The sequence below is a fragment of the Hippopotamus amphibius genome, chromosome 14 (assembly GCF_030028045.1).
Source record: "Hippopotamus amphibius kiboko isolate mHipAmp2 chromosome 14, mHipAmp2.hap2, whole genome shotgun sequence".
Classification (NCBI taxonomy): domain Eukaryota; kingdom Metazoa; phylum Chordata; class Mammalia; order Artiodactyla; family Hippopotamidae; genus Hippopotamus; species Hippopotamus amphibius.
The window spans coordinates 20,747,146-20,763,445 of NC_080199.1; the positions used below are offsets into that span (position 1 = coordinate 20,747,146).

Sequence of the window (16,300 nt, forward strand, 5' to 3'; positions counted from 1 at the left end):
CAGGGAGCAAGTCTCCAAAAGATGAGGGATTCAGATCTAATCAGGCATGTAAAGAAAACTCTTACCAGCAGAGGCTGAAAATATTAGAGAAATATCTCAATATATCGTAATGTTTGAGTAGAAAATCAATGGACAAGAGGATTACCCTTTGACTTACCTCTAGTCAGAAAATTCTGTCTTGTTCCACATCTGAAAAGAACTAACTGGGCCTAGCATTGAGAGGAAAACCCACTAATTATTGCTACATGCTTTACTGCTACCAATTCTGTAATAGCAAACTCCCTGTCACTACTTAGTATCCAGAATTAAGTGGGTGAAAACTTTTCAAAGTAATCTCTATACAGAATGATGAGTTGGACCGGATGACCTTCTCATGATCTAATGAATCTTTCTTTTATTTTCTATTAGTTCATAGATTTTTCTATTTTCAGTTAGCCCACTTTCATTGGATTCTGTCAGAGCTGCCTTTTACTCTAGAAGCTTATATCTTCCCCCTTCAATTGCAGCTAAGTTAATTCTTATGCCTTTCCCTTTTCTCTTGTCAAGCTCCAGTCTTATTTCTCATAAGAACCAGATCATCTGAACAATATAATGATTACAAGTTCAATGTTAGCCCACACCATTAGTTAAACAAAAATTAGGCAAAGGTAAAAATGATATCTTGATGAAGATATCATCAAGATATATCAAATGACACAATGAAGGTAGTTTCAATGAAGTCCTGCCCACCTACTCATAAACTCTGTTCACAGATAGCTGATTTATAAGCTTTGGTCACAACCCTTTATTCTGTGATAGCCAGGTACGAAAATATAATTGAATGAAAGCTCCAAAAAAACTAAACTTTGCTTCAGAAATAATGCCTTCTAATAATGGCTTTTTGTACATTGTCGGAGGAGGTCATTGAGAGGACATGACTGTTGGCTGACCCATGAGTGGGACCCAGGTGATCAGAGGATCCTTACCTGTTTCCCACCCCTCATCCCTGGAATGTATGTACCACCCACCATTCCCATGCTAGGGGCCATTTCAAGGACACAGACTTGAGAGAGTAATGTGTTGCCTTAACCTTATTTGTTCCATAATCCCTATTATGTAAAATTGAATACAGAGTGATTTTTAGGAAAATTATACCACACTATTAAAGAAATAAAACAAAATTAATGCTTTACCATAAATAACCCAGACTATTACTTTAATTTTCCTTTTAATTTGCATGTAAAGATATCAATGAGATACCTAAAAACACATGATTAATTTATTAGGCTTTCATTTTACAGATTCAGATAAATGTAGATGTGTAGAGAAGCTGTGATCAGATATTAGTTATCTCAACAACATAGTTTAATTAGAGTGCATTAGTGTGTACAATTCACCTTCAACTCAATTTTGATAGGTATTAAAACTGAAGTACATAGCTATCCTAAAGTAATTTGGATGCAACCAGCTGAAACTGTACTAATACTGCAAAGGAAAGACGTGCAAAACTGATTTTCTATTTAAAAACAGAGAGTAGGACTTTTATTGTTGAAAATTATGCTTTGGAACCCAGTACAGACTTAAAAACACAAACTTTTTGTGGCAGTAATTCCCATGATGGTGACATAGGAGGCTCCTAGTTTCCCTAGGAAGTTCCTTCTTCCCACAGATACAAAGAATGTACAGCTATTGTACACACAAAGACATTTTAGAAACTCTAAAGTGAGCAACTCCTTTCACTTCCAGCAATTGAGAAAATATCCGCATGGAAATAGGTAGCACAGACTGAGACACACTCTTGCTGTAAACTTCACACTCAGCATACAGTCTGGAGGGAACCCTCAACTCCCAGCTGTGGAAACACAGCATACCAAAACTTATGAGATGCAGCAAAAGCAGGAAAGTTTACACTGATAAACACCTACATTAAGGAAAAAGATCAAAATAAACAACCTAACTTTATACCTCAAGGAACTAGAAAAAGAAGAACAAACTAAGCCCAACATTACCAGAAGGAAGGAAGTAACAAAGATCAGAGCAGAAATAAATGAAAAAGAGGCCAGAAAAAAAAATACAAAATATCAACAAAATTAAGGGCTCGTTTTTGAAAAGGTAGAAAAATGACTAACCTGTATCTAGAGTAAGAAAAAAATGAGAGAAGACTCAAGTAAATTAAATTATAAATGAAAGAGGAGATATTACAATTGACACTACAGAAATACAAAGGATCATAAGAGACTACTATGAACAATTATAGGCCAAAAAATTGGGTAACCTAGAAGAAATGGATAAATTCCTAGAAACATATATCCTACCAAGATCAAGACAGGAAACAATAGAAAATGTGAACAGCACCAATAATGAATAAGCAGATTTAATCAGTAATTAAAAAAAAATCTCTACAAAGTAAAGCCTAGGACTAGATGGTTTCACTGCTGAATTCTTCCAAATATTTAAAGAAGAATTTCATTTTGTCAACTATAACTCAATAAAGCTGAAAAAATCTTTTTATTTCTAAAACTGCATAGAATCAACATTCAGTTGAGTTTCTTGGTAACATCTGTTCCATTTAGAAGAGGTTGAAACACTGGAATTAACCCACATCCTGCATTCTCATTTCTTTAATAAGTTAAAGTATTCAATTATATTAATAAATAATATTCTAAATTTAATAGCAAATATAATTTTTTAATATCAAGTTTTTATTTACAAAATGAATAAATAATTTCCTACCAAGAAATCATTCAATCCTTTAATCATTTCCTACCAAAAAAATCAATCATTCAATCCTTTCCTCACAAGGGAATTATTTTTATCAAATAATTAGCAACCAAAATCCATTAATATTAAAACACATTGTAGACTTCTAAATATTTTCTAAAAATTCCAATTTTTTCTTCTCCTTCAAAGAAAATCTTTACAATTATCTGCTTACATTAAATGCCCATTTAAAATATATTTTGAATTCTATACCACAGTAAGAAAGAGGTGTTCACTTTGAAAGCATTTAAAACACCAGAGAAATCAATAAAGTATTTGTAAAAGATATAATATAATAATAATGAGTAGGCTTTAAACAGTTACCATGTATGAGACACTCACCTAAGCTCATGTTATTCTCAGGAGACCTCTGTGACGTAGGTACTGTTTGCTATTGTCCCATTTCACCGAAGAGGAAACTCAAGAAAGATTACATAATCAAGTTCCCAAACTCACAGCTAGTAAGTGGTACAGACAGATGGGAAAACCAGTCTGAGAGGAGGGTCTTGCTTTTAATCTCCATGCTTTGATGGCCCTCTGTTAATGCTTTATTACACTTTTGTCTTAATCCCTAGAACAATTATAAAACTGAAATACTCTCTTATAAATCAGATTCTTTAACGGTTTACCAAATAGAAGATATTTATAATTTTCTCAGGAAACTGAGAATTTCTTTTTCCAGTTGAAATTCATGCAATGGAAGTATGATACATCAGGTACCCCTATGAATTTCTTAAAGTGGATATGTGTATTTACTGAGGACTAGACTTGAAAGCACCAGATCTCAGAGATTGTTTTGGGAATGTGAGAAAGTCATTATTTGCTGGCTCACCAGTTATTTATTTTGAATTTATTAAATTCATTGATGTGTGAACTGGTTATCAAATCTTGATAAACAGCTTATAAATCACTTTGAAGTTGGCAGAAATAAATATTGAGTCAATTTTCAAGGAATTTAAAGTCAGTTTCTCCTTCTGTCACCATAAGTTAAAAAGAGAATCTCGGTTGTTTTATTTGGAAAAGAATCTACAATTTATTAGTAATAATTGATGTTTTTCAAGATAGTTAAAAGACCATTTATTATATGAAATACCAATAATAAATGCCCATTTTTGGAGTACCAGGCACCATACTAGGTACTATTCCTACACGATTGCCTAGTTTCCCAAAAAAGAATACTCCAAAAGTTAGATGTTACTATTTTCTTTTTATCAATGAGGAAACAGGCTCAAAGAAGCTAAGGGACTTGAGAAATACTGGCAGATGGCAGAATCAAATCTATGCTAGTCCTGATTTTAAAACTGAGCCCTCTCTACCTCACTGAATCAACCCTATAAGAAGGCTTCTATTTAGAGGAGAAACTGGTATTTTAGCTAGGGAAATTTTGATGTAAGATGTAAAATATATTTAGAATTGAATATGATAATTCATGCATTCTCCTACTACTTCCTAAAGTACTAACTTGTTAAGCTGCCATAATTTAAAGTACATTATGACGTGCTTATAATCAGCACACTTTACATATATAGCTAATCGTTGAGTTCTAGGATATCAGTAAATGTTGTGTTGGCTGCTTACCTGTTCCAATAATTTCTGTCCATCAAGGTGAGCCTGCACCACAGCATCATTAACGAGCAAGTGGAAGTTCAGGAGCACATGTTCAATGTCATAAGTCCCATGCATGGCATCCGACAGCTCTTCCAACGACCGGATGTACACATGCCAGTGTGGGTTAAGCTCTGCCATGTGCGCCAAGCAGCCTCTCACGACGTTGAGGCAGTACCCCATGCAAGGCTTACTGAGAGTCAGGCCTTGGCAGTGTGGGCAGTACTGCATCCTCAGGAGGGCTCTGCTGCACTCTTTGGAGAAGCGCAGATGGTCTGTGGTATTGATGACTTCAATGCCCAGATTCAGCGCCTGCAGAAACGTGCGGCTGGGCAGCAGCGATCGCCCCATCTGCCCCAGTACTCTTTTGGGAATATTACCAAATGGACTAATGTCCCGACGGGCCATCCGGATACATTCTGAGTATTCCAGGGAACTATCACCAGGGTTAATGAGATGATTGTAGACTAGAGGGAAAAGACTGTCAAAGAATCTGTTTACAAATTCTTCAGGATTAACATCCGCACCAAATAAATAGAGCCCTACATCAGTGAAGAACTCCTGGACGGAAGCAGCCGCCTCTAAGGCCATGTTCCTGTAAGTGTTGCAGAACAGTATACTGGTGTAATTTTCTGCTTGTCTGATGAGAGTTTCAAGGGTTTCTGTAACAAAAACAGAAGTAAAGGATGAAAAGGCTTAGTACTCATATTGAAACTGTTCATCCATCTGCTCCAGACAGTAAATGAGCTTAATGCAGCAAAACTAACCTAAGGATCTAAACGGGAATGCTCAGTCTACCAAACTCAGTTTAGCTTCCCAAGGATAACAGCTGGTGGAAGGTGGGCATTACACACAACACACGTTTTATAGATAAGTATTTCCTAGGATCAAACACAAAAAGTACAGAAATCAAAAAGAAGTTCCATGTATAGTAATTCCTTACTGATTGTATTCATAGTTATTCATAACCTGCTAATGACAGAAAAAAATGTCACTGAGAAAACAATGTCCAATCATGAGTTCATAATTTATAAAAGACAACGACATTAAATACTTGACACAACACCTACTGTATTTTTATGGTTTCTCTCTCTCTCTCTTTTTTTTTTTCAGAATGAAAGCCAGCAGATTATAAATTAGTTACTGCAAAGAGTGATCAAATTCCCAAAGGGAAACCTGAGGATCGTCAGGCCTCCTAGAAAATAAAACATTTCATGATTAAACCATCCTTAAAATTGTCAAACCGTGTTAAGCAGTGGGAAAGTCATGAGTGGCATTAACTGATGAAAATAAGTAAGTGTGTGACCACCTTCTGAACTGTCATCTGTTGTTCTTATCATCTTATCTTCAAAGACTTTACTGTGGGATAGTTTATTATCTTACTTCTGTAGTGAACGCTTCCAAGTCAATTTCGCCACAGAAAGAACAGAGAATGATTTATCCACAAATTAAAGGAGGCTGTAGTAATCAACGAGTAAAACTTGTATTTCAAAACGATAGCTTTAGGCAGCAGCCAACCATCTTGGATATCCTAGTCATTAGATTTCATAAATAGCCATATATCACAGGCACTCTTAAATGCTTTCCACCAGGTTTTCTAAGGTGCGTGCTATAGATGTATTTATGTCATTGATACCTGCCATATGATTCCCTGTACAGTGAATGTGGAATGCTAACCTAGGCAATACAAGCATTCCATCTGATTTCTGCCAACTCTAAAGGATGTTCAAACACACAATTTTTTTAAAAAAATTTTAAAGTAAAAATTAAATAAATTTATTTATAAATTCCAGTCCCATTAAGTTATAACTTATAATGACTCAGGAATATATGAAATTCATCTTTTAAGTTGCTGTAACTAACAGGTTTTGCAAGTTTACTTTATGAAAGAAATATTGAGAATTTATTTAATATTTAGGAGCACCCATTCAAAATAAAAATAAGGAGAGTACTTCTAAACATTCTTATTTCTTTATAAGGCTTCTCTGAACTGTTGGCAATAAACTAAGTTGACTACTGTTTGAGTTAATAATTACAAAATAGATTTCTGTAAAAGGTCTACAATCTTTATTTCAGACTAGTTTTCCTCTGATTTAATTTTATTTTTTAAACAAAATAACTGAAAAGCTGATAGAAAATTTAAAAGCTTATATTACAGCAACATTTAAAAACTTTCCCTTAATATTGTATACATTAAAATTTTAGTTTTCTTATCTATATATTGATTTTACTATCTTTGATAAGAGTGCACATAATCAAATATTAATATCTGATTAAATACTGAACACAAAATGGCTTTTAAAAATAGACTTATTCTACAACAGTGTTTCTCCATGCTATTAACTCATCACAATATAAGGATTTTTCTTTCAATCTGTGTTAAATCTGATATCAACATATTCCAGTTAATTGAATTCTCTAAATATATGTTAGGTGTGTATTTTTGAATGTGCCTATTTGTGAGTCTATTAATAAACATTTCTTAAATTCAATCAATGACGAGAACTGTTGTTCTAATAATATTTACATTTGATTCTTTAATGTTTAGGAATAAACATACTTTGTGAATCTTTGGACCTAATAGCTTCATAAATTTTAACATATAAACATATATCAAATCTAGAAGCCAACCAATTAGATAATTTTGTTTGTAATTTTTTCTGAAAAGTTCGTAAAATCAGAAGTTGAATTTACTACAATTTGTTGTTTGTATTAACTTTGAATTTACAAAACTATCACTTGGTTTCCTATTGTGTTTACCACAAAGTTGAGTGCTTCCATTTTACAGAATTAACATTATGATTTTAACAAGAATTTAAACTTGTCAAAAGAATTGTCAAATGAACAAAGTATTTTGCAGCTCCGAAAAAAGAATAGCTGACATATAAAATCAGTGTTTATAAATCTAAGGTAGGTTGGGTGCTGAATAATTAATCATTTCTATTTAATTATTAAAGAGAAACTATACAGTTGCTTTGATTACAAAGTTTTAATAAATAAAAAATACCCCTTACTGAAGCTACACAAGTAATAAATAGCTTTTCATTAATGTACCAACAATGGTAACATACATTTAGAGTAAACACTTGCTAGGTTTGCTTAAGGAAATTAAGACATAGCCTTTAAAAATGATCTTTTTGTTGTCCTTCCATTGAGAATTGCAATAAGCTCTTCTTTTCAGTGATATCAGATCAAGTCTATCAAGGCAGGAAACTTCCAACATTCCTATTAATGCCTAAGAGTGGTAGATTAAATTAAAAGCTACAATCTAATTACTGATTGAATAAAAACATAATTTCTCCCAGCTTTATGAGAAAATTAATTTATGTACTATCTCATTAAGTAGAAAATGAATTTGGAATGCATGAATTTTATCTGCATCTACCTCAATTTTCAACATTAACATTCTGTGAAAATTTAATAACAAAACACCTATGACTAGAAACTTTATATTAACTTTTTCCAGCCCACATTCCCTTTAGAAGCATTTTATTATAGGTACAAAGAACTACTGATGCTTAAATCAAGGATTTAAATTTAAACTGGTGGAGAAAAAAAATCAGGTGATATTGATTTGAAATTAAATTTGACAAATTGCAAAGTCAGTGAAGATTTACATGCAGGTAGGTTTTTTGCAATGGGAGAAACAATATTTATGGGGCTTTTGTCACTTTAAAGATTAAGTTGATTTCAAAACTAATGATCATGAAATAACAGTAATAATAACCTCCCCAGCATGACATGAACAGACATTTTATGATCCTTTTCATATTTTTTATCATTTTCTGTATATGAACATTATAAGAGAGAAAATTTGAAGTGCCTATTATAATTTAAGACCACAGACATCCTCAAACATAGCAATGAAAAAGATAAAGAAAGATTAAATCATATCAACCATGGATAATCAGATGATTTTACAATGTGTATCTGGGTTGAAGAGAAATTTTTAGAGTTAATTTACATATTTGTGCATTACAATTCTCAAGTCACAGATTTTGTTACTGCAACAGATAATTCATTACTATTCTGCTACATTAGAGCTAGTTTGTGCCAAAAACTATGTGTCCCTCTGTACTGCATTATAGATAGATGAGTAGATAGCTAGATCACTTAAAGAATAATTTCTCAACCAGTTTTTATCACACATACACTACAATAAATCATAATTCCTCCTGCATTTTTTACAAAAATGCCTTCCAATGGTTTTAATAGTCACATTTAATAATTCATTATCAGAAGATTATTATAACTACTCTGAAGATATAATAAAAGAAGCAATTACCTATTTCTCCAATCTGTGTTTACACTGAATTCATTCCTATGATATTTGTATATTTCCTCAATTTTTTTCATATAGCAAAATGTGTAATAAAAATTTCCAGAATATTAATTTAATGACATATTTTAAATGTTATGCAGTATGATTTATAATATCATTCTGCAGAAATTAGGCATCTATACAAATAAATAGCGAGTGCTATATTAATCTGTATCACCAAGAATTAACATATTGGTAATTAATCTGGTCTCCTAGGATAAGCACTGCATGGAAAAATGCTTTCTCAACTTTTCTCCTTCCTTGTCGCCCCCCCCCCATTAATTTTGTTATCACAGTGGATCACATTTATTTCTAATATCATTTTATAATTATTTTCTAGAAGTCAATTTATTTTTTTAGCAAGAACTTAAACTCAATTAAGCATGTATGTAAAATCAGTGCCAAACAACTCACAGTAAATTGTTTCATGAATTACTGTGAGTTGAAGATTTTAAATCAAGTCTTCTACGAATCTTTAGAATAAACCCAGAAAGATCATCTAGAAACACAAAACAGTCATATAGAACAGAGTCCCACTCACTAACATATATAATCTTCAATTTTTATACAGAACAAAAAGTCGGTATCATTTATTGGTGGTTCCTCTTCCTTTTCTGGTCTTCTTTTTTGGTTAATTTAATAATCTAACACATTGGTCTTCTTTACTTAAATAAATAAAAACTTTTATGTCACTCTGTCTCACAATCTCTACCCTCATTTGCTTTTTGACATCTCAGGAAAATGAGATATTCTATATTTTCAGCTTATTCTGGTACACTGCTCATTCTGTCTTCAATGGATTCACACCTAGTTTGTTTTGCCATTCAATACTTCATGTGTCCACTCAACCAAGATTTCTGAGCATCTGTTGTAGACCTTAAAGCCATAGCTGAAAAAGTCATACAAGGCTCTGTCCTCATGAGGCTTAGAATCTGAAAGGTAGGAGACAAAGTATAGAAGCAAAGAAACAAAAAACTACAATTTATTATGGTGTGAAGTACTATGGAGGGAAAAAAAAAGTGTGAAGGACAAGAAGTGATGGGGGCACAATCTTGGACGGCTCTAGGTCAACTTGTCCTTAACCTATTCAATAAAAGACAATGAATCAAAGGTAAATTACCTGATTGATCTATTCCCAATGGCAAACTTCCTGAATATACCAAATATATCCAAACTATTCAAACTATACAAGATGTTTCATCACTTGGCAAATTTTAAAAACTTGGTATTGGCTAACTGCTTTGGGCAAAATGATTTTTTATTGATTGACCATTTTACATAAGGTGAGCAGGAAAACCTTCTCTGAGGAGGCAGCATTTGAGCAGAGATCTCAATGATGAAACAGAGCCAGCCATCAGGAGAGGGGGAGTGGTTTGCAGGTCCAGAGGAACTGGAATGCAAGGTTCTGAGCTGTGAAGAAACTTGTTCACTTTGGAAAAAACAGAGGCAAGTCAATGTGACTGGAGACCAGTGAGTGAGTGGAGAGAAAGGTCAGAGAAGCAGGCAGAGATCACAGCAGCCTCACAGAATCATGGAAAGGGGTTTGAAGGTCTAATATGTAGAATGCGAAGCTACTGGATAATTTTAAACATGAAGGAATGTGATCTGATTTGCATATTAAAGGAGAATCGACTGTTAGAACAAGGGCATGTTTGAAAGCAGGGAGTCCAGGGAACGGGCTTCAGTAACATAAGTAATAATATGAGTGACAGGCACTGAGGGCTGGACTACAGTGGTTGTGGGGCAAGTTGCAAAAAGTGATGGCACTGGCCATACGTACTAAAGAATAGCCAAAAGAATTTACTGTTGCACAGCAACTGTAGGGTATGAGGACATGGATAAATGAAGGATAATTCTGAAGCCTGCACTTCTGTAGCTGGATGTACACTGGTGTCATTAACTCAGATAACCAAGACTACAGATGCACCAGGTTTATAGTGTGAGTTAGAGATTAAAAGTTCTATTTTGTGCATGTTAAGATTGATAATGTCAATTAAAAATTCGAACAACTTTTATCAATACACAGTTAGATAAAACAATAATTTGGGTTAGGGGAAAAGTTGAGGTTGGTGATATAGATTCGAGAGTGATGAGTCACGGTGCTCGATGAAATAACCTGAGGCGAGAAGACAGGGAAGAGTCCAGAGATTCAGGAAAAAGAGAGTAGCCAGCAGGAAGCATGGGAATAAGAAGGCAGTGAAGGAAAGGGAAAAAGCAGGAAAGTGGAGTGTGCAAGAAACCGAGGGAAGAGAGTGATTCAAATAAGAAAGTAATCCATCATCTCAATGCTATTAAGAGGCCAACTGAGATGAGGAATAAGAATTGATCATGGAAACTGACAAGAGAGAGGCTCTTACGGACACTGACAAGAGCTACCTCAGCGGAATGTGCGCACAAAAGAGAACAGGAATTGAAGCAACTATAGACAACTCTCTCGCAAATGTTTGCTGTAATGGAAGTAGAGAACCAAGGCCGATGTCCAAGGGATACATGAGGTCAAAGATTTTTGGTTTTTGGAGGGGGGAGAATTTACTGGATGTTCATATGCTAACAGGAATAATTTGATAGACAAATGAAAACAGACGACTGAGGAGGGGGCATGGAAACTGTGGGAAAATATTCTTTGAATAAGAAAAATAATGTGATCTAGGGCAGCTGTCCCCAACCTTCTTGGTACCAGGGATCAGTTTCATGGAAGACAATTTTTCCACAGCCGGGGGTGGGGAGGGGTGGGGGCGAGGGGTGGCAGGGGATGGTTCAGTCAGTACTGTGAGCAACAGGGACCAACAGGGAGTGGCTGATGAAGTTTCGCTCGTTCACTCTCCCCCCACTCACCTCCTGCTATGTGGCCCAGTTCCTAACAGGCCACGCAGACCAGTATCCGTCCGTGGCCTGGGGGTTGGGGACCCCTGATCTAGGGCATGTGTGGAGGCCAGAATATTGGATAGATCAGTGGATATTGAGGTAGCCAAGAATGACGGCAAAATAAATGAAGGGAAAGAGAGTAAGCCCGTAAGAAAATCTTGAATTGGTTAGAGATGATAACCAGAAATCTGATAAAGGACAGTGTGTAGTAGTACATGCTAGCTACTAGTACTCTTCTAGTAATATGCTAGCAGGTAGTGACTCTTTTGGCAGGTCCCAAGGGGGATTTTCTAGAGCAGAATGGGGGCAACAATGTGAATCAAGGAACACACACCTTCTCCAACCACGGAGAACACTTTCATTAGTTTCCTGTAACAAATTACCACAAATTTAGTAGTTTAAAACAATAGAAATTCATTCTCGCACCATCCTGGATGCCAAAGGTAAAAACATCAGAACCACTGGGCTGAAAGCAAGATAGGCTAAGCTGAGCTCCCTTATAAACCCTAGACGAGACAGTTCCTTGCCTCTGCTGGCTTCTGGGGGCTGCTGGCTTGTGGGTGCATAAGGCCAATCTCTGCCTCCATGGTCACACTGCCTTCTTTGGGCACATCTCAGATCTCCTCTGCCTCCCTCTGCTAAGGTTATATTTGAGCATGTAGGGCTGACTCAGATCATCCAGGGTAATCTCCCCATCACAATATCCTTGATTTAATCACACCTGCAAAGACTCTGCTTCTTTATAAGTAACATTTACACATTCAGGGATTGGTCCCTGATATCTCTGGAGGCCAATATTCGGCCTATTACAATGCTGATCATGGAAGACCCCAAACTGTCTACAGTGACTAGCACACTCAACAGGCAATGATTCTAGCCTAGGCTTTTCCATTTACCAATTACATGAGCAATTTAACTTCCCTTAGACACCAATTTTACCTTTAATAAAATGTATGTGATGGTGCCTGTTCTGACTGTGGGACAGGCTATCTGTGAGATTCAAATGAAATAAAGTACAGGATGATGCCTGGAGAACTCTCCCTCCTCTTATGTTTACATCCTGTGCGTGAAAAATGTTTTAAGAATCACCGCAACCTCCTGCCTTTCCTGAGGGATCATGGGTCCCTTGAGAGAAGGATCTTGTCCTGTGCATCTCTGTATCTCCCAAGCCTTGGCCTATGGGAGCTCAGTACATTTTGATAGGTTTAGGTTCAAATCCTCTCCAGTTAAATACTAGTTGTGTGACTGTAAAGTTCCTAATTTCCACATGCCTCATTTATTCTCATCAGAAAATAGGTAGAGTAATGGTACCTATATCATAGAGTGGCTGTGAGAATTAAATTAAATTGTACATGCTACATACTTGCATGGTGCCTGCAGATAGAAAGTGTTTGAAATACATAAAGAATCATAATAACAATAATCTCTCATTTCTGCTATGTATTTGCCATAAGTCAGATGTTTCATTAAGTTCTTTTGGTAAATTAACTCACTTGATTCTCGAACCCACAGGGTAGGTACTCTAGCAATAACAATAAGAAGAATAACAATAATAAAAATAATAATAATTGTTGCTATTATCACTTCCATTTCAAAGATGATCAAGCTGAAGCACTGAAAATGTAAGTGATTTTCTCAATGTTTATATAGAAAGTGGTAGAGCCTGCATTTAAACAAATCCAAGCTTTTTGTCTCCAGGGTCTGGGTTTTGAAACTTTAGGATATATGGTCTCTTCAGAAATAGGCTGAAAGTCTATTTAAATTAGTTGAAAATGGGATGCTTTGTATATATTTAAGCCCAAAACAAAACAAAACTTTATTTGTATGCCTGAATAAAACACAAAGATTTCACAGTTACTTTAACACATTAAGCTATTATGTGGGATAATCCAAATTAGCTACTGTAATTACTCCTCTTTTGGGAAATATACTATTACTATAGCAAAAACAAATGAAGAGAAAGCCCTACATGTGTTGTGCTGGTGTCAAATAAGCTGAGTATTTTCTATTATTTGTAATTATTAACTGAAAAATTCATCCCTATCTCTGAAAAAGATACCATGTAAGATCTTTATCACCATACACATGTGGAGAAGGAAATAAAAACTCTTGCTCTTTTACTACATCCAACCCTCAAAAACAAAAGTTTATATTTGAAGAGACTGCAAAGGAGGATGCACTAGGATTTAATTAGAACAAGAAAGTCAGGCTCTGTTCAGAGATACAGGTTGAGGAAATAGAGATTGTTGCTGATGACAGCTTGCAAATCCCATTAGGGAAGGGTGGAAGGTTTGGGCAGACAGAGATAACTGATTGGGTCAGATGAGGGGCTGTCCTGAACCACTGCCATGCTCCAGGGGTCTCTAGCACCTTCTTCCTAACCAAGCGCAGTGCTCTTCTCAGGGCTCACACTCTCCTGGTGCTCTAGCTCCTACATCTGCTGATACTGATTCTCTTCCTTCCTAGATGGGTGAATTTTTTTCTTTCACTCGTTCCTCTAAATCCTAGACCAACTTTTTCAAAGCCATGGTTCTTGTTCCATATGACCTCATTCAAAATATAACACCACTCAAACAATAGTAAATGAAACTCCCTAGCGGAGGATTCCCAAATTTACATACATTGCTCAGTGATTCCTAAAGTTTCTGTTCTCAGGATCCTTTACATGCTTACAAGTTGCTGAGAAATCTGTAGAGCTCTTATCTTGGAGGGTTACATTTATAAATAAATATTATTTTAAAAATAAAAATTGATAATTATTTTAAGATATTTACTAAGTACACAAAAATAATCATAACAAACTTACTACATTAGCATTATATATTTTGTAAAAAAGAAAAAGAAAAAAGACTATTTTCCAAAACTAAAAATGTTAATGTGAAGAGCGGCATTATTTTATACAAATTTCATTAATGTCTATCTTAATAATCAAAAAGAGCTGGACTCTCATAGCTGCTTCTGGATTGAATTTGTACAATATGTTGTTTTGGTTGAGATATATGAAGAAAATCCAGTCACATATATATATGCAGTTGCTAAAGGAAGGTATATTTAATCATCTTTTCAGATAACATTCTTCTTTGATGTTACACCAAAACTTGACAAGTACTTAATTGCAATGTCCTCTTGGTCTGTATTTCACTATAAATGGTTTGGTTATCCATGCATGATTTTGTAACTTATGCATTGACACATTTGAAAAATATTTGTTCATGCATTATTCAGATTTTCCCAATGCTGACATACATCATCGTATCTGCAAATATTAGGAAACTTTCAAGTTTATGGTGACAGCTGTAAGTTTTCTAAAATTCCAATTTTCTCTTGAAAGGTCCAGTGTTATCACTGGCAATGAAAACTGTAAGTGAAGTGACAGGCTCATCTTGGTCAACTTTGAGAAAATGTCTGCCAGGTACCCAAGTCTGAATAATCATATTTTGTCCATCAATCATTTATTTCCGTGGAAAAAAAATGCATTCAGGAAAAAAGTGGCTAGTTCAGCTTGTAATTCAAACAACTGCATAAGTGTCTTTCATCAAGACAGCCATCATAATTCAGTATACAGAGGACGTACTTCAGGTATTCTCTTATCATCACACAAAATATGGAAAATATATATAATTGAGGGTTGGTATATAACAAAACTAATGATTTTTCCTGCTTCATCAGGACATTCTTCAATGAAACTGGATTTTTTTTTCCTACGAGTTTGTAGATGAAAAGAACACAATGACTACAAGTACAGTTTGGTGGCACTAATTTAATTTGTGCTAAAGCTCCGACAGTTTTGCTTACTCTTGTGTTTGCGCTATCAATGCAAAAGCCGGTACAGAGAAACAGGCAAAGCGATTCTTAGTACTACAAAAATTGTTTTGATCTCCTATACACCCTAAAAAGATCTTAGGAACCTCAGATTACACGTTGAGAACTGTTGCCACAAACTCACAAAAGCAAATGATTTCCAGCTAATACTGCTAGTATTCTCTAAATAGCTATGGTGGTTCAATTTACCTTATCATTATATTTAATTATATTTATTTCTCTCATTATGTCAAATCACTACAAGTCACTGATCATATTTATTGGTCTAAGAAATATCTTTAATTTATATCCTATTCTAGAATATTTTTGTGGATTTGTTTTCCCCAAATAGTGAAATACAAAGGTATATCTTAGCATCTTACATCTTCCCCACTTTATGGTCCCTGGGATACTTTCCTATGGTATAGTGTTAAAAATACATTTGCTTCTTTCTACTAGCTTTATAGTAGTGGCTAAGGAATTTCACTGAGCAATACATGAACAGTCATTTTATAAATTCATACTAAAGTAAAATATTTGATGAGGTCTAACCACCTTATATTCTAATATTAGAAAACTAAAAAAAAAAAAAAAAAAAAAAAAAAGGGTTTTAATACCAGCCTGTAATCTCTCTCTCTCTCTTTTTTTTATTTTATTTTATTTTATTTTTTGGCTGCATTGTGTCTTCGTTGCTGCACATGGGCTTTCACTAGTTGCAGTGAGCGGGGCTCCTCTTTGTTGCTGTGTGGTGGCTTCTCTTGTGGAACACGGGCTCTAGGCGTGCGGGCTTCAGTAGTTGTGGTACACGGGCTTAGTTGTGGTACACGGGCTTAGTTGCTCTGCGGCATGTGAGATCTTCCTGGACCATGGATCGAACCCATGTTCCCTGCATTGGCAGGCGGATTCTTAACCACTGTGCTACCAGGGAAGCCCTCCAATCTGTAATCTCTTGATTTTAGAACATCCTAG

The 16,300-nt window shown here is 35.1% G+C and overlaps 1 protein-coding gene across 1 annotated transcript in view; it reads right to left on the reverse strand.

Annotated features, from left to right (window-relative positions):
• GPC5 (glypican 5) overlaps positions 1-16,300 on the reverse strand; it is a 1,362,776-nt gene that overhangs the window by 1,090,886 nt on the left and 255,590 nt on the right. The window contains exon 3 of the mRNA XM_057706978.1: positions 4,318-5,006. Coding sequence (XP_057562961.1) covers positions 4,318-5,006 — 689 coding nt within the window. The remainder of the gene's footprint in view (positions 1-4,317; positions 5,007-16,300) is intronic.